The sequence below is a fragment of the Microcaecilia unicolor genome, chromosome 8, assembly GCF_901765095.1.
Source record: "Microcaecilia unicolor chromosome 8, aMicUni1.1, whole genome shotgun sequence".
Lineage (NCBI taxonomy): Eukaryota > Metazoa > Chordata > Amphibia > Gymnophiona > Siphonopidae > Microcaecilia > Microcaecilia unicolor.
In genome coordinates this window covers 60,892,193-60,911,499 of record NC_044038.1, presented here as the reverse complement: position 1 = coordinate 60,911,499, position 19,307 = coordinate 60,892,193, and the positions used below count along the sequence as shown (strand labels likewise).

Sequence of the window (19,307 nt, the reverse complement as noted above, 5' to 3'; positions counted from 1 at the left end):
AACAAGACTATAATGCAGTTTTAAAGTTATTCTTTAAAAATATTCATCATTCATTTTGTGGTCAAAAACTATGGATTTTTCCTGATGTTACAAAGGTAACACAAGAAAGAAGAAAGACATTTCTTGAAATGAGAGAAGAGACGAGGTCTTTGGGTGCAACGTTTTTGCTTGCATATCCATGTAAATGTATTATAAAATATTTGGGTATCAAGTATGTTTTCTTTGTACCGAATCAGTTAAGAGATCTGAAAAGGATAGTCAAGTCATAGCATCAGTACAGCTGAAATATGTAATAGGTGGTTTTTAAAGGGGCATTAAGCCCTATTCAGGGGAATATAACAAGAAATGATATAAATCATTTCTTGTTATATTCCCCTGAATTTTCCTTTTCTCTCCCCCCATTATTGTGGTCTAAGGAAGACAATGCCTTAATTCCTCATGAAGAGATTATATGTGTTACATATACTACTCACTTATGTATTTTGATTTGCCTGCCATCTCCAGACTTCGCGCCTTCTGTCTCGCTGCACCCTACGCCTGGAATAAACTTCCTGAGCCCCTACGTCTTGCCCCATCCTTGGCCACCTTTAAATCTAGACTGAAAGCCCACCTCTTTACCATTGCTTTTGACTCGTAACCACTCGCCTCCACCTACCCTCCTCTCCTCCTTCCTGTACACATTAATTAATTTGATTTGCTTACTTTATTTTTTATTAGATTGTAAGCTCTTTGAGCAGGGACTGTCTTTCTTCTATGTTTGTGCAGCACTGCGTACGCCTTGTAGCACTATAGAAATGCTAAATAGTAGTAGTAGTACTACTACTACTACTATTTAGCACTTATATAGCGCTACAAAGTGTACGCAGCGCTGCACAAACATAGAAGAAAGACAGTCCCTGCTCAAAGAGCTTAAAATCTAATAGACAAAAATAAAGCAAACAAATCAAGTAATGTGTAGAGGAAAGAGGAGAGGAGGGTAGGTAGAAGTGAGAGGTTACAGGTGGTTACGAGTCAAAAGCAATGTTAAAGAGGTGGGCTTTCAATCTAGATTTAAAGGTGGTCAAGAATGGGGCAAGACGCAGGGGCTCAGGAATTTATTCCAGGCGTAGGGTGCAGTGACACAGAAGGAGCGAAGTCTGGAGTTGGCAGTAGTGGAGAAGGGAACAGATAAGAAGGATTTATCCATGGATCGGAGTGCACAGGAAGGGGAGTAGGGAAGAACGAGTGTAGAGAGATACTGGGGAGCAGCAGAGTGAATACATTTATAGGTTAGTAGAAGAAGTTTAAACAGGATGCGAAAACGGATAGGGAGCCAGTGAAGCGACTTGAGGAGAGGGGTAGTATGAGTAAAGCGACCCTGGCGGAAGACGAGATGGGCAGCAGAGATTAATGCTTGTGTAAAGTTAAAATTGCATAAATAAATAAAAAATAAATTTATTTATTTATTGCATTTGTATCCCACATTATCCCACCTCTTTGCAGGCTCAATGTGGCTTACAATATATAGTGGAAAGTGGAAATGAGAGGAGAGTTAATATTAGTGTAACAGAAGTATATTGGGTAATGGAAAGTATGATGAAGATATAATATGGGCCACTGTTAACAATGCTTACTAGATATATGTAGGGTTTTCATATGTTTTAGTCATTGTGGTATGTCTTGTCAAAAAGATGGGTCTTCAGCAGTTTTCGGAAGTTGGTCAGTTCATAGGTCGCTTTTAGGTTACATGGCAATGCGTTCCAGAATTGCGTACTCATATAGGAAAAGGTTGATGTGTGCATTAGTTTATATTTTAGGCCTATGCAATTTGGGAAGTGAAGATTAAGGAATGTGCGATATGATCTTTTGGCATTCCTGGGTGGTAGGTCAATCAGGTCAGACATGTAAGCTGGGGCTTCGCCGTGGATGATTTTATGTACTAGGGTACATACTTTAAACATGATGCGTTGAGTGGTAACCAGTGTAGTTTTTCTCATGGGGGTTTTCCACTTTCGTATTTTGGTTTTCCAAATATGAGTCTGGCTGCTGTGTTCTGGGCTGTTTGGAGTTTTTTTTTTTTTTGAGTATTTGCTCTTTGCAGCCAGCGTATAGTGAGTTGCAGTAGTCTAGGTGACTGAGTACTAATGATTGTACCAGATTCTGGAAAATGGTTCTTGGGAAGAATGGTTTTACTCTTTTTAACTTCCACATTGAATGGAACATCTTTTTGGTCGTGATTTTCGCGTGATTCTCAAGTGTTAGGTGCCGGTCAATGGTGACTCCAAGAATTTCCAGGGTTTCTGAAATTGGTAGAGTTAGTTTTGGGGTATCGATGGTGGTGAATTTGCTCGTGTTGTGTTGGGAGGTGAGTATTAGGCATTGGGTTTTTTCTGCATTGAGTTTTAACTTAAAGGCATCTGCCCAGGAGTGCATGATATGTAGACTTTGGCTGATTTCGGAGGAGATTTCTTTTAGGTCTTGTTTGAATGGGATGTAGATCGTTACATCATCAGCGTAAATGTATGGGTTGAGGTTTTGCTTAGATAGTAGTTTGGCCAAGGGTGTCATCATTAGGTTAAATATGGTCGGTGAGAGGGGAGATCCCTGTGGAACTCCACATTCGGGTGTCCATGTGGCTGATGTAGTCGAATTTGATGTCACTTCATACGAGCTTGTAGTTAGGAATCCTTTAAACCAATTAAGAACGTTGCCTCCGATACCGAAGTATTCAAGTATGTGTAGTAGGATTCCATGATCAACCATGTCGAAGGCACTTGACATGTCGAATTGTAGAAGTAATATATTCTTGCCGGTTACAATCGTTTGTTTGAATTTATTCATGAGCGTAACTAGTACTGTTTTGGTACTGTGGTTGGAATGAAATCCTGATTGAGACTCTTGTAGTATTGAGTACTTGTTTAGATATTCTGTGAGTTGTTTGGAGACCATCCCACCCCAGATAGATCGAGAAGGATGAAGATAGAATAGAGACCTTTGGATCTGGCCAGGAACAGATCATTGGAGACTTTAGCAAGTGCTGTTTCAGTTGAATGAAAGGGGCGAAAGCCAGAGTGAAATGGATCAAGAATAGCTTGAGATGAAAGAAAGTCAAGGCAACGGTGGTGAACAGCACGTTCAAGTATCTTGGATAGGAAAGGGAGGAGGGAGATGGGGCGATAGTTGGAAGGACAGGTAGGGTCCAATGAAGGTTTTTTAAGGAGTGGTGTGACTACGGCATGTTTGAAGGCATCAGGAACAGTCGCAGTGGACCGTGAAAGACTGAGGATATGACAGATAAAAGGGATGACAGTAGGAGAGAGAGTGTTAAGTAGATGGGTGGGAATAGGATCAGAGGAACAGGTAGTTAGTTTCGAGGAGGAACTAAGATGTGTAGTTTCCTCTTCAGTGATTTCAGAAAAGGAAGAAAAGGAGGCAGGGGTTGGAGGGTTGAGAGAATGGACTAAGGGAAGGAGAGGTGGAGGTGACCTGGTTGAGAATTCAAGTTTAATCTTGTGAACCTTATCATGAAAGAACTCAGCCAGAGTCTGGGGGGAAAGTGAAGGGGGGGGGGGGGGGGGTTGGAGGTGAAGGTACTTTGAGGAGAGAGTTCAGTGTGACAAAGAGACGTTGAGGGTTTGAGCCAAGAGAATTTGTCAACTGGATGTACTAGTCCTGTTTGGCAAGTAAAAGAGCAGACTGGAATGAAGTCAGCAAGACCTCTATCATATCTCCCCTCAGCCGTCTTTTCTCCAAGCTGAAGAGCCCTAGACGCTTCAGCCTTTCCTCATTAGGGAAGTCGTCCCATCCCCTTTATCATGTTCGTTGCCTCTCTCTGTAACTTTTCTAATTCACACACAAATATTAACAGTCTGACAGTGACATATCTGGCTGAAATCTTAATAGAAACTTTCAGGGATACAGTCAGAATATAAGGATAGATATAAACACTCTGACTGACTGCACCAGTGGCCAGGAAACAGCCAATGACTCCAGCAACCCGACAGTACTCAGAAATATACAAGTACTAAGAACTGAGAGGCAGATTCTAACCTTTTGTTTCCCTGCCAGAGTCTGACTTGCATCTTCCTGGCTTTACAGAGGATACATTTTAGTTATCAATTTGCAACAACAAGAATTAGGACAATATTCCTGAAACTGGAACAGCTATTTTCATACTGTTTACATAATTACCAGGTCCACTGCTACTTTTTACCAATTGCCAAAATAAAAGGGAAGGGAAGGGAATGGGACTTATATACCGCCTTTCTGTGGTTTTTCCAACTACATTCAAAGCGGTTTACATATTAGATACAGGTTCTTACTTGTACCTGGGACAATGGAGGGTTAAGTGACTTGCCCAGAGTCACAAGGAGTTGCAGTGGGAATCAAACCCAGTTCCCCAGGGTCAGAGTCCGCTGCACTAACCACTAGGCTACTAGGCTAACAGTACCTCTCCACTGCCCCAACTAAAATGATATATGGGCAAAGGGATGCATGCTATGGAATCAGGTACATACTTATTACTGCATTCAGGGTGGGAAATTTTCAAAAAGCCCATTTCCACAGGTAAGTAAAGCACTGTGCTCATTTGTAACAGATGTGTTCTGCAGACAGCAGGATTAATCAAGCTCACAAGTGGCTGACATCACATGCTGCTGGGATGGAACAGCTATTCCAAAGCTCAGAATTAAGTGTAAAATTTTGAGAATGTGCAGCCCTTCACACACACAGCAATCTCCTCAGCACCCATCACTAAGCAGAAGTCAAAAAATGAGGGCATAACACCATTTCCCAATTTATATCTAACAAAACAATTTATTTGAAGCCAGGAACAGACAAGGTACTTTGCTTTCACCCACCTGTAGGAGAAAGTAAGCAACACTCTCGTTGCCGCAGCTGGATGCTAGCATCAGCGAGGTCTTCCCTTCTGGGGTGCACACATTCACATCCACGCCTGCTTCCAGAAGTAGGTGTACGATGGTATCATGGCCGATATATGAAGCGTACATTAATGCAGTCCAGCCACCGCTATTTCGACGATTCAAATCAAAATCCCCCCTGCAAAAGAAATCTGGATGGGAATGGGAGATAAATGATGCAAGCTTCCTCCAGGCTGCTGGTCACTGCAGACCTGACTTCATCCCTAGGCTTATACTCCATTTCCCACTGCTAAGAATGATCATGCTTTATTGAATTTTGGTACTATGACTATTCCTACCACCTTTGTTACGCAGCTGTTATAAGCATTTACTACTAATTTCTGTATAATAGCCAGAGAATGGCTGGCGTGGAAAAGATGGCGATGATTCCTTCATACTTAGACAAAGGGGAACAGCTGGGGGGCCCTGCGGAACAGGCGGTGGTAATCAAAAGTGATACGGTGGGCTGGTTCCAAGAACTGTGAATGGACATGGCTGGGGTTTGCCAAGGTGTTAAGGATACGTTAAAGGATATCAGGATGGAGCTGGGAGAATTAGGCACCTGTGTGGCAACGGTGGAGGAGGCTGTGGACACGATGTGGGAAGACATGTCAGCTTTTAAGAGCTCCCTCACTACGGAGTCTGGCTATTCAAGAGTTGCGGGATCAACTAGAGGGCCTTGAAAACTGGACTTGGCATTGTAACCTGCGATTTAAAGTCATCCCTGAGACTGAGGCTTTTAAGAACTGTACTACTGTCATTCCTGATCTTTGCAATCACATACTTAACCCCTCAGGTGAAGGTGGGCCTCTAGACTACAAAACCCAGCATGCACACCGCAGTGTGGGTCCAGTGCGAGAGAGGATGCCAAAGAACATCGTTGTCTGCTTTGTGGATTTCTCCACAAAGGAGCGCATCTTATCTAAGATGCGCCAACAGTCTGAGATAACGTGGAATAATTGTAAAGTGGGGATTTATCAGGACTTAGCATGGTCTACGTTTCAGAAACGTAGTTCATTCAGAGAAGTCGCTTATTAATTGAGAGCACATGGGATTTGACATCGATGGCTCTTTCCATTTGCAGTGTGGCTCACGGTAGAAAAGAAACCCCACCAAGTCAAAATGGTGGCGGAAGCTTGGTCCATGTTGAGAGCGTTTGGCTGTGTGAACATCCCAGCCCCGGCAGATCTTGTGGGGCCAGCTCCCGAGCCTAGTGGGGATTCAGCATAGCAGACAGTGATAGGCCATGGAAACAAGCCCAACAAAGGAGCTGACTAATTTTTTTTTTTTGTCTCTTTTGGCACCATGACTGTTTTGGCTATTTATCATGCTTGGATTGGACTTAGACAATACATAGGTGCCTCAAGTTCAATTTTTAACTTTTTCCTCCCCCTTCTCTCCCCCTTTTTTTTAGGGGGGTGGTGGGTGGAAAGGACCTCATATTGTGGATTTATGTGGTAGCGAAGTGTATGCAGTATGAGCTGGGGGCCCCGTATGACATAACATTCTGTACTGAATGTGGTTGGTGTGTGTTGGTTTGGAAGGAGGATTTATGATTGATGGTGAGGTATATCTGACTTCGAGGAGTGTTTTTTTTTTTCCCTCCGGGGGGAGGGGGGGTGGTTGGGGAGGGTGACGAGAATTTTGTAAGGGGGTTGATGCCTACTGGGGTGGTTGTTGGTTCCTCAAGGTTTGACTGATCTACTGGGGAGTGGGTGGGAAGGGCGATGGAGAGGAGGGTTTAGTTATGGGAGGAAGGAAGAGCATGAATGGGGAAATCACAGGGGACAGTGGATAAGGGTCAATGGGGGCACATGAAGGGCAGTAGTGCTCGGGTGGTGGTAGGGACATGGATGTAAATGGTCTTAACAAACCAGGGAAATGTAGTGTGGTACTTAAGGAGTTCAGTAGATTGTGATAGGATGTTACCTTTTTACAAGAAATGCATTTACGGCCAAGAGATATTCATGTTTAGCGAATGCTACATACCTGTAGAAGGTATTCTCCGAGGACAGCAGGCTGATTGTTCTCACTGATGGGTTGACGTCCTCAGCAGCCCCCTCCATCGGAAAGTTTACTAGCAAAGGCCTTTGCTAGTCCTCGCGCGCCCATGCGCACCGCGCATGCGCGGCCGTCTTCCCGCCCGAAACCGGCTCGAGCCGGCCAGTCCAGTATGTAGCAAGACAATACACTTCAAGGGAAGACTCAACTCCAAAGGGGAGGCGGGCGGGTTTGTGAGAACAATCAGCCTGCTGTCCTCGGAGAATACCTTCTACAGGTATGTAGCATTCGCTTTCTCCGAGGACAAGCAGGCTGCTTGTTCTCACTGATGGGGTATCCCTAGCCCCCAGGCTCACTCAAACAACAACCATGGTCAATTGGGCCTCGCAACGGCGAGGACATTAATGAGATTGACCTAAAAAATTTACCAACTAACTGAGAGTGCAGCCTGGAACAGAACAAACAGGGCCCTCGGGGGGGTGGAGTTGGATCCTAAAGCCCAAACAGGTTCTGAAGAACTGACTGCCCGAACCGACTGTCGCGTCGGGTATCCTGCTGCAGGCAGTAATGAGATGTGAATGTGTGGACAGATGACCACGTCGCAGCTTTGCAAATTTCTTCAATAGAGGCTGACTTCAAGTGGGCTACCGACGCAGCCATGGCTCTAACATTATGAGCCGTGACATGACCCTCAAGAGCCAGCCCCGCCTGGGCGTAAGTGAAGGAAATGCAATCTGCTAGCCAATTGGATATGGTGCGTTTCCCTACAGCCACTCCCCTCCTATTGGGGTCAAAAGAAACAAACAATTGGGCGGACTGTCTGGTGGGCTGTGTCCGCTCCAGGTAGAAGGCCAATGCTCTCTTGCAGTCCAATGTGTGCAGCTGACGTTCAGCAGGGCAGGAATGAGGACGGGGAAAAAATGTTGGCAAGACAATTGACTGGTTCAGATGGAATTCCGACACAACCTTCGGCAGGAACTTAGGGTGAGTGCGGAGGACTACTCTGTTATGATGAAATTTGGTGTACGGGGCCTGGGCTACCAGGGCCTGAAGCTCACTGACTCTACGAGCTGAAGTAACTGCCACCAAGAAAATGACCTTCCAGGTCAAGTACTTCAGATGGCAGGAATTCAGTGGCTCAAAAGGAGGTTTCATCAGCTGGGTGAGAACGACATTGAGATCCCATGACACTGTAGGAGGCTTGACAGGGGGCTTTGACAAAAGCAAACCTCTCATGAAGCGAACAACTAAAGGCTGTCCTGAGATCGGCTTACCTTCCACACGGCAATGGTATGCACTGATTGCACTAAGGTGAACCCTTACAGAGTTGGTCTTGAGACCAGACTCAGATAAGTGCAGAAGGTATTCAAGCAGGGTCTGTGTAGGACAAGAGCGAGGATCTAGGGCCTTGCTGTCACACCAGACGGCAAACCTCCTCCAATGGAAGAAGTAACTTCTCTTAGTGGAGTCTTTCCTGGAAGCAAGCAAGATGCGGGAGACACCCTCTGACAGACCCAAAGAGGCAAAGTCTACGCCCTCAACATCCAGGCCGTGAGAGCCAGAGACTGGAGGTTGGGATGCAGAAGCGCCCCCTCGTCCTGTGTGATGAGGGTCGGAAAACACTCCAATCTCCACGGTTCTTCGGAGGATAACTCCAGAAGAAGGAGGAACCAGATCTGACGCGGCCAAAAAGGAGCAATCAGAATCATGGTGCCTCGGTCTTGCTTGAGTTTCAACAAAGTCCTCCCCACCAGAGGGATGGGAGGATAAGCATACAGCAGGCCCTCCCCCCAATCCAGGAGGAAGGCATCCGATGCTAGTCTGCCGGGGGCCTGAAGCCTGGAACAGAACTGAGGGACTTTGTGGTTCACTCAAGATGCGAAGAGATCCACCAAGGGGGTGCCCCACGCTTGGAAGATCTGGCGCACCACTCTGGAGTTGAGCGACCACTCGTGAGGTTGCATAATCCGGCTCAGTCTGTCGGCCAGACTGTTGTTTACGCCTGCCAGATATGTGGCTTGGAGCACCATGCCGAGACGGCGGGCCCAGAGCCACATGCTGACGGCTTCCTGACACAGGGGGCGAGATCCGGTGCCCCCCTGCTTGTTGACATAGTACATGGCAACCTGGTTGTCTGTCTGAATTTGGATAATTTGGTGGGACAGCCGATCTCTGAAAGCCTTCAGAGCGTTCCAGATCGCTCGCAACTCCAGAAGATTGATCTGTAGATCGCGTTCTTGGAGGGACCAACTTCCTTGGGTGTGAAGCCCATCGACATGAGCTCCCCATCCCAGGAGAGACGCATCCGTGGTCAGCACTTTTTGTGGCTGAGGAATTTGGAAGGGACGTCCCAGAGTCAAATTGGACCAAATCGTCCACCAATACAGGGATTTGAGAAAACTCGTGGACAAGTGGATCACGTCCTCTAGACCCCCAGCGGCCTGATACCACTGGGAGGCTAGGGTCCATTGAGCAGATCTCATGTGGAGGCGGGCCATGGGAGTCACATGAACTGTGGAGGCCATGTGGCCCAGCAATCTCAACATCTGCCGAGCTGTGATCTGCTGGGACGCACGCACCCGCGAGACGAGGGACAACAAGTTGTTGGCTCTCGCCTCTGGAAGATAGGCGCGAGCTGTCCGAGAATCCAGCAGGGCTCCTATGAATTCGAGTTTCTGCACTGGGAGAAGATGGGACTTTGGATAATTTATCACAAACCCCAGTAGCTCCAGGAGGCGAATAGTCATCTGCATGGACTGCAGGGCTCCTGCCTCGGATGTGTTCTTCACCAGCCAATCGTCGAGATATGGGAACACGTGCACCCCCAGCCTGCGAAGTGCCGCTGCTACCACAGCTAGGCACTTTGTGAACACCCTGGGCGCAGAGGCGAGCCCAAAGGGTAGCACACAGTACTGGAAGTGGCGTGTGCCCAACTGAAATCGCAGATACTGTCTGTGAGCTGGCAGTATCGGGATGTGTGTGTAGGCATCCTTCAAGTCCAGAGAGCATAGCCAATCGTTTTGCTGAATCATGGGGAGAAGGGTGCCCAGGGAAAGCATCCTGAACTTTTCTTTTACGAGATATTTGTTCAGGGCCCTTAGGTCTAGGATGGGACGCATCCCCCCTGTTTTCTTTTCCACAAGGAAGTACCTGGAATAGAATCCCAGCCCTTCTTGCCCGGATGGCACGGGCTCGACCGCATTGGCGCTGAGAAGGGCGGAGAGTTCCTCTGCAAGTACCTGCTTATGCTGGAAGCTGTAAGACTGAGCTCCCGGTGGACAATTTGGAGGTTTTGAGGCCAAATTGAGGGTGTATCCCTGCCGGACTATTTGGAGAACCCACTGATCGGAGGTTATGAGAGGCCACCTTTGGTGAAAAGCTTTCAACCTCCCCCCGACCGGCAGGTCGCCCGGCACTGACACTTGGATGTCGGCTATGCTCTGCTGGAGCCAGTCAAAAGCTCGCCCCTTGCTTTTGCTAGGGAGCCGCGGGGCCTTGCTGAGGCGCACGCTGCTGACGAGAGCGAGCGCGCTGGGGCTTAGCCTGGGCCGCAGGCTGTCGAGAAGGAGGATTGTACCTACGCTTACCAGAAGCATAGGGACCAGTCTTCCTTCCCCCGAAAAATCGTCTACCTGTAGAGGTAGAGGCTGAAGGCTGCCGGCGGGAGAACTTGTCGAATGCGGTGTCCCGCTGGTGGAGAGACTCTACCACCTGCTCGACTTTTTCTCCAAAAATGTTGTCCGCACGGCAAGGCGAGTCCGCAATCCGCTGCTGGAGTCTATTCTCCAGGTCGGCGGCACGCAGCCATGAGAGCCTGCGCATCACCACACCTTGAGCAGCGGCCCTGGACGCAACATCAAAAGTGTCATAAACTCCTCTGGCCAGGAATTTTCTGCACGCCTTCAGCTGCCTGACCACCTCCTGAAAAGGCTTGGCTTGCTCAGGGGGAAGAGCATCAACCAAGCCCGCCAACTGCCGCACATTGTTCCGCATGTGTATGCTCGTGTAGAGCTGGTAAGACTGGATCTTGGCCACGAGCATAGAAGAATGGTAGGCCTTCCTCCCAAAGGAGTCTAAGGTTCTAGGGTCTTTGCCCGGGGGCGCCGAAGCATGCTCCCTAGAACTCTTAGCCTTCTTTAGGGCCAGATCCACAACTCCAGAGTCATGAGGCAACTGAGTGCGCATCAGCTCTGGGTCCCCATGGATCCGGTACTGGGACTCAATCTTCTTGGGAATGTGGGGATTACTTAGTGGCTTGGTCCAGTTCGCAAGCAATGTCTTTTTTAGGACATGGTGCAAGGGAACAGTGGACGCTTCCTTAGGTGGAGAAGGATAGTCCAGGAGCTCAAACATTTCAGCCCTGGGCTCGTCCTCCACAACCACCGGGAAGGGGATGGCCGTAGACATCTCCCGGACAAAGGAAGCAAAAGACAGACTCTCGGGAGGAGAAAGCTGTCTCTCAGGAGAGGGAGTGGGATCAGAAGGAAGACCCTCAGACTCCTCGTCAGAGAAATATCTGGGGTCCTCCTCTTCCTCCCACGAGGCCTCACCCTCGGTGTCAGACACAAGTTCACGAACCTGCGTCTGCAACCTCGCCCTACTCGACTCGATGGAACCCCGTCCACGGTGGGGGCGTCGAGAGGTAGACTCCCTCGCCCGCATCGGCGAAGCTCCCTCCGCCGACGTAGTCGGGGAGCCTTCCTGGGAGGTGGCCGCTGTCGGCACCGCACGCGGTACCGACGTCGGGGACCTCAACCTGGGCGATGGGCCAGCCGGCGCCACGCTCGACGGTACCGGAGGCGCAAGCACCGCCGGTACCGGAGGGGTAGGGCGCAACAGCTCTCCCAGAATCTCTGGGAGAACGGCCCGGAGGCTCTCGTTTAGAGCGGCTGCAGAGAAAGGCTGAGAGGTCGATGCAGGCGTCGACGTCAGAACCTGTTCCGGGCGAGGAGGCTGTTCCGGGCTGTCCAGAGTGGAGCGCATCGACACCTCCTGAACAGAGGGTGAGCGGTCCTCTCGGTGCCGATGCCTGCTGGGTGCCGAATCCCTCGGCGACCCAGAGCTCTCGGTGCCGACATGGGGAGGAGACCGGTGTCGATGCTTCTTCGACTTCTTCCGAAGCATGTCACCGGAGCTCCCCGGCACCGACGAGGAGGACGTAGAATCCATCCGTCGCTTCCTCGGGGCCGAGACCGAAGAGGGTCGATCCCGGGGGGGCTGTACCGCAGGAGCCCTCAGGGTAGGAGGAGACCCACCCGAAGGCTCACCGCCACCAGCAGGGGAATGGACAGCCCTCACCTGCACTCCTGACAATGCACCTCCGTCCGACGACATCAGCAGATGAAGTCTCGGTACCACCGACGTCGATGCAGTCGCCCGATGCCTCGGCGCCGATGCAGAGGTCCGATGCCTCGATGCAGTCGATGGAGCGGCAGCCAAGGAAGATGGTCCGGACGCTGACGACGTCGATGCACTCGATGCCTCCGGTGCCGATGCCGACGAAGAGCCCGAGAACAAAACGTTCCACTGGGCTAATCTCGCTACCTGAGTCCGCCTTTGTAACAGGGAACACAGACTGCAGTTCTGAGGGCGGTGCTGGGCCCCTAGACACTGAAGACACGCAGAGTGCCTATCAGTGAGCGAGATTACCCGGGCGCACTGGGTGCACTTCTTGAAGCCGCTGGAAGGCTTCGATGTCATGGGCGGAAAAATCACGCCGGCGAAATCAAAAGCCGAAATGGCGAAAATTGAAGCACCAAAATTTAGAGGGAGAAAAATCTCGACCGAGGCCAAAAGAGGCCTACCCCGACAACGAAAGAAAACTTACGGGGCAAAAACTGAGAAATACGGGAAGGGCAGAAAACCCGAAAGGGTCTTCCGGAACACTACCGGAGCGCTTCCCGAACTTTTTCAAGGAAAAAACAGCAAAAAACACGTCGAAAAGGACGCGCGAGGTCGACTCTCTGGGGCACGAACGGCGTAACACGACCGTACCGAGCGCGGACGAAAGAAGACTGGCCGGCTCGAGCCGGTTTCGGGCGGGAAGACGGCCGCGCATGCGCGGTGCGCATGGGCGTGCGAGGACTAGCAAAGGCCTTTGCTAGTAAACTTTCCGATGGAGGGGGCTGCCGAGGACGTCAACCCATCAGTGAGAACAAGCAGCCTGCTTGTCCTCGGAGAATACGCAGATGTTCCTATGTTGAGGTGGTAGTGTGGCCTTCTTGGTGTTGGACGCTGAGAAGGCATTTGATAGGGTCTCTTGGAATTTTCTGCTTTAAGTAATGATACAGATGGGTCTGGGCGAAAATGTTTGTGCGTGGATTGCAGCTTTTTATGCAGCCCCTCTAGCGTGTCTGCGTATCAACTGTTCTTATACTCCCTTTTTTCCTATCAGCCGGGGGATGTGACAGGGGTTTCCCCTATCACCTCTACTCTTGGCGCTTTATATAGAACCGTTAGCAATTCAAATCCAGGGTAATTCTGATATTCGAGACGTAAAGATGGAGGGAGTAGAACATCGCATTGCCCTCTTTGCTGATGATGTTTACTATATATACACGACCTGGGGTTGACTCTCCCCTATTGTCTTGCAGGTGTTTCGGGAATATGAAAGTATTGTGGGGTTAAAAATCAATATGGATAAAAGTGAACTCCTGGGTATTTCCACTTCCCAAGAGAAGGAGGATCAGTTACGTGTAGCTTTTCCTTTCTATTGAGCAGTACACAGCTTTTGATATTTAGGCATTCAGGTACCATGAGACCTCCAGTGACTTTATACGCTTAATTATAACAAGCTTTTATTTTATATTTGCGCGGATCTGGAGCACTGGAATGGGTTATTTTTATCATGGTGGTGAAGATGAATATCTTGCCGCAGTTGTTATTTTTGTTTCAGTCCCCTATCAATTAGTGTTCTACGTTGGTTTCTTCAGTGTCTGCAATCCCTCTTCTCATTTTATTTGGCGCGGAAAGCATCTGCATTTGTCTCAACAGGTGCTGTGGGGTGCCCCAGAACAGGGGGGTAGAGCGGTCCCCAACTTGGATTGGTATTACATGGTTGCACAATTGCGGTTGGTGTTGGATTGGGAGGTGGGTAAGGGTAAATCCACAGTGCGATTGGAACAATCTTACTTCGCTGATCATTCATTGTGCTCTTTTTTATGGACATTCTTAGAGTGGGATTGGACTCTCCATGGGATACTTAACCCCTTTGTCTGACATTTGTTTGAAATTTGGAGGGAGGCGATAAGACGGTGGGGACACGTGGATAGGGCTTCCTCACTGGCAGTGATGCGGTGGGCGTCTCATTTTGCGGCCGGCCGAGGAGGTGGAACCTTTGCTTGGTGGGAACAGATGGGTTTAGTTCATTTTCAGGATGTTCTGGTTGGCAGCCATGTGATTCCATTTGACACATTGCGGAATAAATACAATTTACCAGTCGGGAATTTTTTTCCCCTATATGCAATTGCACCATTATATTGCTCAACAAGGTTGGTTATACGATGACCCTTGTAAGACAGAGTGTCTGGGAAACTTCTTGAGAAAGTTCCCTCGACTGATTTTGGTGCTATACAAATTTATGAGGCAATTGTTCTAAACCTAAATTTATGCTGCATTGAGAGGACCTTAATTGTAGCTTTTCAACTTAGGAGTGGGAGACCATGTGTGCAGAAGGCTTCGGTGTATGCTCTGGTTCAGGAAAATGCTTATAAAGTACTTACTAGATGGTATCACACTCCTGAATGCTTAAAGTGGATGTTCCCCATGGTGTCAGATGTGTGTTGGTGATGTATGAAGGGGGTGAGGTATTCCCTACACATTTGGTGGGGGGGTGTCTTAATCGCACCTTTTTGGCTGAAGGTTCTGCAAACATTATTATTATTATTATTTATTACACTTGTGCCCCGCGCTTTCCCACATACAGCAGGTTCAATGCGGCTTACATACCCTCTGATTCTGTCGTATCCTGGCAGCTAGCGGCTCTAACGACGGAACGAATAATAGGGGTGACAACGGACACCCTTGCCGCGTCCCCCGCCCCAGCGAAACATTGGCCGTGAGAGTTTCGTTTATCAACAGCTGGGCCATTAGATTGCTATATAGGACCCGCACCGTCTAAAAAGTTCCCCCCTAATACCATAACACCTTCCCAACTGCAAAGGAATTAAATACAAAACCTATTATGCATCCAATTTCTCCTTCTTGGGCAGCCAGCTTTGGAATGCTCTACCTAGATCCATCCGAACAATTAATGACTATCTACCCTTTAGGAAAATGTTAAAGACACATCTCTTCAAGCAAGCTTACCCTAATGAACCTACTTAATCCTATCAGCCCACTTATACTACTCCGTTCTGACAATTATACTGCCTATGACACTGATTATACCTTTAACCTTGTCTCCTAATACCCCTACTCATCCTCCAATCGTTTCTTCTCCATCTCCCTATTCCATCCCCCTCCCAATCTCCTCTCCTTTTTCCAATCTATTCGTGTTTATCTTCCCATATCCAATCCATATATTCTTCAAACCTTATTATTATTATGTTATTGTAGTTTGTAATTACAGGACTCTGTAATGCTTTTTTTTTCTGCTGTTATCGAAGGCCATGAGAACTTTTTCACCTTGAACTCCTTCAACTTGTTTGCTAGGATTATACAAGGAATGTCCTATCTGGTGAGAGAGTACATTGCTGCACTGGGGACTGGCTTACTATTTCACACTGGAAGAGTACAGCACCACTTACCCTGGAAGAATGGATTCTATGCTTTCATTCCTTACTACGGATGGAAAGGCTTACTGTTCTGCGTAAAGACTATCTGGCCCACAAAAGAGATTGGGATGTACTTTGGGACTGTATGGCCTCTATGGTCTAATGGTGGTATGCTGGGGAGGGAGTCAGAATTTTCCTTCTTGCATGTTTAAACCTAGCAGGAGGTGGGGGGGTGTCAAAAGAGAGCTTCGGAGTGTCTTGAAGAAACCCACAGGACACTAGGCTTGAAGTTACTTTTCTGTGTATTTTAGGGGGGGGCAGGGAGGTTTTGAGTGTTGTATAGTGTGGGGGCAGGATCTGTTTTGGAGGGTTACAGTTATTTCAAGAGGGGGATGGGCGTATCAGTTGCATCTGGTTTATGCTTGTAAGGTTGTTTGCATTTGAAAAAAAAATATTCATTGATACAAAAGAAATACTGGTAAACTAAGACTAGGATAAAACAAAAGTTTTTAAAAAGATAAGTTTTCAGTACTTTCCTGAATTGCAGATAATTTCTCAGCATCCTAACAGGCACAGGCGAATTGTTCCACACCAATCAATGGTGCTTCATATGAAAAAGATGAAACCAATTGTTTTTGAGACTTAATATTTCTAACTTCTGATTATGGGAAGAATGAGTACCTCTACCAGTAAACAAATGAATAAAATTCAACATATGAGATGGTGCATCACCATGTAGTATTTTGAAAACCTATGTATACAATTTAAATTGCATTCAGGCCTCAATAAGCTACCACTGAAGTTTAAGAAAAAAAATGGAGAAAATCTATCCAATTTGTAAACAGCACATAGCAATCTAATTGTAGTATTCTGGACTGCCTGTAGTCTTTTAAAAAGAGATTTTGAACAGTCAGAATACACCACATTACAAGAGTCCATCTACAATAATAAAAGTGATTGAACTAACAAACGAAATGTAGTCTATTCAAAACATTTTCTCATAGATTTCAGCTCTCTCAATAAAGAAAATGAGATTACTTTGTTAACCTGCTGTTCCACAGTTAGTTGACTATCCAATTGTACCCCCAATAACTGGGCAGAGGTGTCCAGAGTAGGCACCATGCTGATTCTTTGCAGGTGTAAAAATTCAACGGACTAAGGGCATGAAATAAGTGAGCAGGAATGTCATCAGTGAGCATATCAGGGTGACAGGAGTGCTGGCCATTCAGCCTCACTGAGAAGCTTGCTCACTGAGGAACTGAACTTAGCAAAGATTAAGAGTTTGTTCTGGTATCAACTATTTTAAGAACCAAGATGAAAAATGTCCAGACAGACTTTCCCAGCAGAAGTGAGACAAAAACTAGACAGCTACATTAAGGCCCCTATTTACTAACCTGCAATAAAGTAGAGCAGACGCGCTGTTTTGCTACAGGATAATTTGTCATGGAATTCACTAATCTGTGGTACCTCAGAATCACAGATTAATTAATCTTGTAGATTTGTTTTTCTGCTGCTGCTGCTAATGCTCTTATTAGTAGAAACATACTTTCCCTTTATGAAACCCACATGGTCCTCATATATTAAGGTGGGCAAAACGTTGGCACAAGTATTTTCAGATCCTGACTCAATAACGAGATTGGTCTCCAGGAATGCAATAATTTCTTGTCTTTTCTTGAACACTCTCCCCAGTGCTTCTTTCTATATGTGTCAAAGAACATTTTCCTCATAGATTCAGTTACCATTTCTCCCAATATTTAATAACATTCATCCCCCAATCTATCTGGGCCTGACGATTTAACCAAGGGCAATTTAGTGATCATAGTTCTTATCATATGAGTTTGAACAATATCTCAGATTCCATATTAAGGTACTAGTATCGAGACAAAGTTATCAAAGTAAAAGATTCTTCAATAGCACCATCTAGTGGTAACTGCACCTTCTTTAATATTGCAAAGCTTCTCTTGCAGACTAGAATTTCATGGGCAAAGAAATTTCACCCATTCCCAATGGAATCTAACCCATATTCACCCATACCTGCTAAGATCCATTCCATCCCCACAATTAAACTCCATCCCCACCCATACCCGCAGAAGTCCGATACTATTATTTATTTGTTTGCAGCCCTCGGTGTCCTCCCAACTCCAACAGACTCCCATGGCTTTTTGAATGGTATTCATTATTCAACCGAGTATTTGAAGCCTCAGTCTGGTGTTCCAGCTGCCTCTACCGTCATTCCAAGCCCCATTTTTGTGTACCAACTGCCTTTTTCTATATGTTCCAAGCCTCATTCTGGCGCTCCAAGTGCCTCTATCAGTGCATTCCAAGCCTCTTTCTAGAGTCACCAGAGATTAAGACTATACTCCCATGGGAATCCCACAGCAACTTCTTCCATATTTGCAGAAATCCCAGGGAATCCCAATCCCCATTCCCGGGCAGCTCTCTACTGCAGACCCTCAGCAGCGCCACTTATAAAGAGACTAAACACAATCAACCCCAAGACTGACCGTTCTGATAAAGTCACCCATTTCCCCTTGGAGTGGACACAATATGCTCCACTCAGCCTTTGTAACATGGTTTAACCACCACAGGATCTACCTGCAGGTTGCCCAGCTTGAGTCTTGTGTATGGAACAATGTCAAAAAATGGACCATTTTCTTTACTCCCCTTTGATCTACCTCACTGGTCGGCCAAATATATGAGACTTAATCAACATGACCTCCCCTTGGGTGAATCCATGCCATCTCCAATTCAGCTCCTAACTGTCCTCATTTATTTATTACAACTTACTATATCACCTCTAACTGCCACATTTCAGATCAAAACGGTTTACAATCTAAAATCCAATAAAAGGAAAGGAACTCCAATAAGTATAATAAAAAAGTAAAAATCAATCATCCAAAACAAAACAGCAAACACAATACAAATAAGCAGCTCTCTACAAGCTCCCACATGGAGTCTGGAACCAGCCAGAAGCATGGGAATCAGAAACAGCCCCCCCCCCCCCCCCCCCACATCCACAAGAAAATCCACTCTGTTTAAAAAGTTATCTTCTTTGTAGCATTTATATAACACAGAAGCATTTCAGTGAAAGGCTAAAGCAACTGCTGGTGGACTATGCTGAAATAAAGACAAGAGGCTGATGTTGAACTACTACTTAGTCTAAAAGACTGAACAGGAAAACCTCAATGCAGTTTGATGTAAGGTTCCGCAAATACTGTGAAATACTTAAGAATGCGTTACCCTCAGATAAGTGTACTGAAAAAAATAACCTACAAAACAGTAATGCCAGAGATTCCTTCAGCAATTTAATTTCACTTTTATTTTCCACCTTAACACCAGGCTAACCAAGGCACATCTAGTCCACCCCATCCACTTGCCAACCCCAGCTTATCCAAGCATGGTCTCTTACCTTTGCACACACTCCTTCACCACCTCATATTGTCCGATGGAGGAAGCAGTGTACAGGTCCAGAGGAACATCCAGCTCCTCCAGACACACCAGCTGGCCCAGTCCATGCCATATAGATAGGCTGCAGCTCAGAAGCTCCGACTCACTGGCTTCGTCACTCAGTTCTGACATTATTTCCTGAAAGACAGTCAAACTTTTCAGTTTGGAAATTTAAAAAAAAATGAACTGCTTTTACAAATTAAACTAGCAAATATTATAAGCTAAATTTAAATTCAAGTGCCTAGTT

The 19,307-nt window shown here is 47.0% G+C and overlaps 1 protein-coding gene across 3 annotated transcripts in view; it reads right to left on the bottom strand.

Annotated features, from left to right (window-relative positions):
- Positions 1–19,307, bottom strand: part of ANKS3 (ankyrin repeat and sterile alpha motif domain containing 3) — an 88,551-nt gene that overhangs the window by 60,366 nt on the left and 8,878 nt on the right. For 2 of the 3 annotated variants that reach the window (XR_003943111.1, XM_030211883.1), the window contains exons 2-3: positions 19,023–19,198; positions 4,839–5,037 (exon numbers count right to left, since the gene is read on the bottom strand). Coding sequence is in view for 2 of the 3 variants with exons in the window: in XM_030211883.1 (XP_030067743.1) it covers positions 4,839–5,037; positions 19,023–19,192 (369 nt within the window). In the remaining variant the exon portion in view is untranslated. Of the gene's footprint in view, positions 1–4,838; positions 5,051–19,022; positions 19,199–19,307 lie in introns of those variants that run through there. The other variant, XM_030211884.1, reaches the window with a different exon arrangement.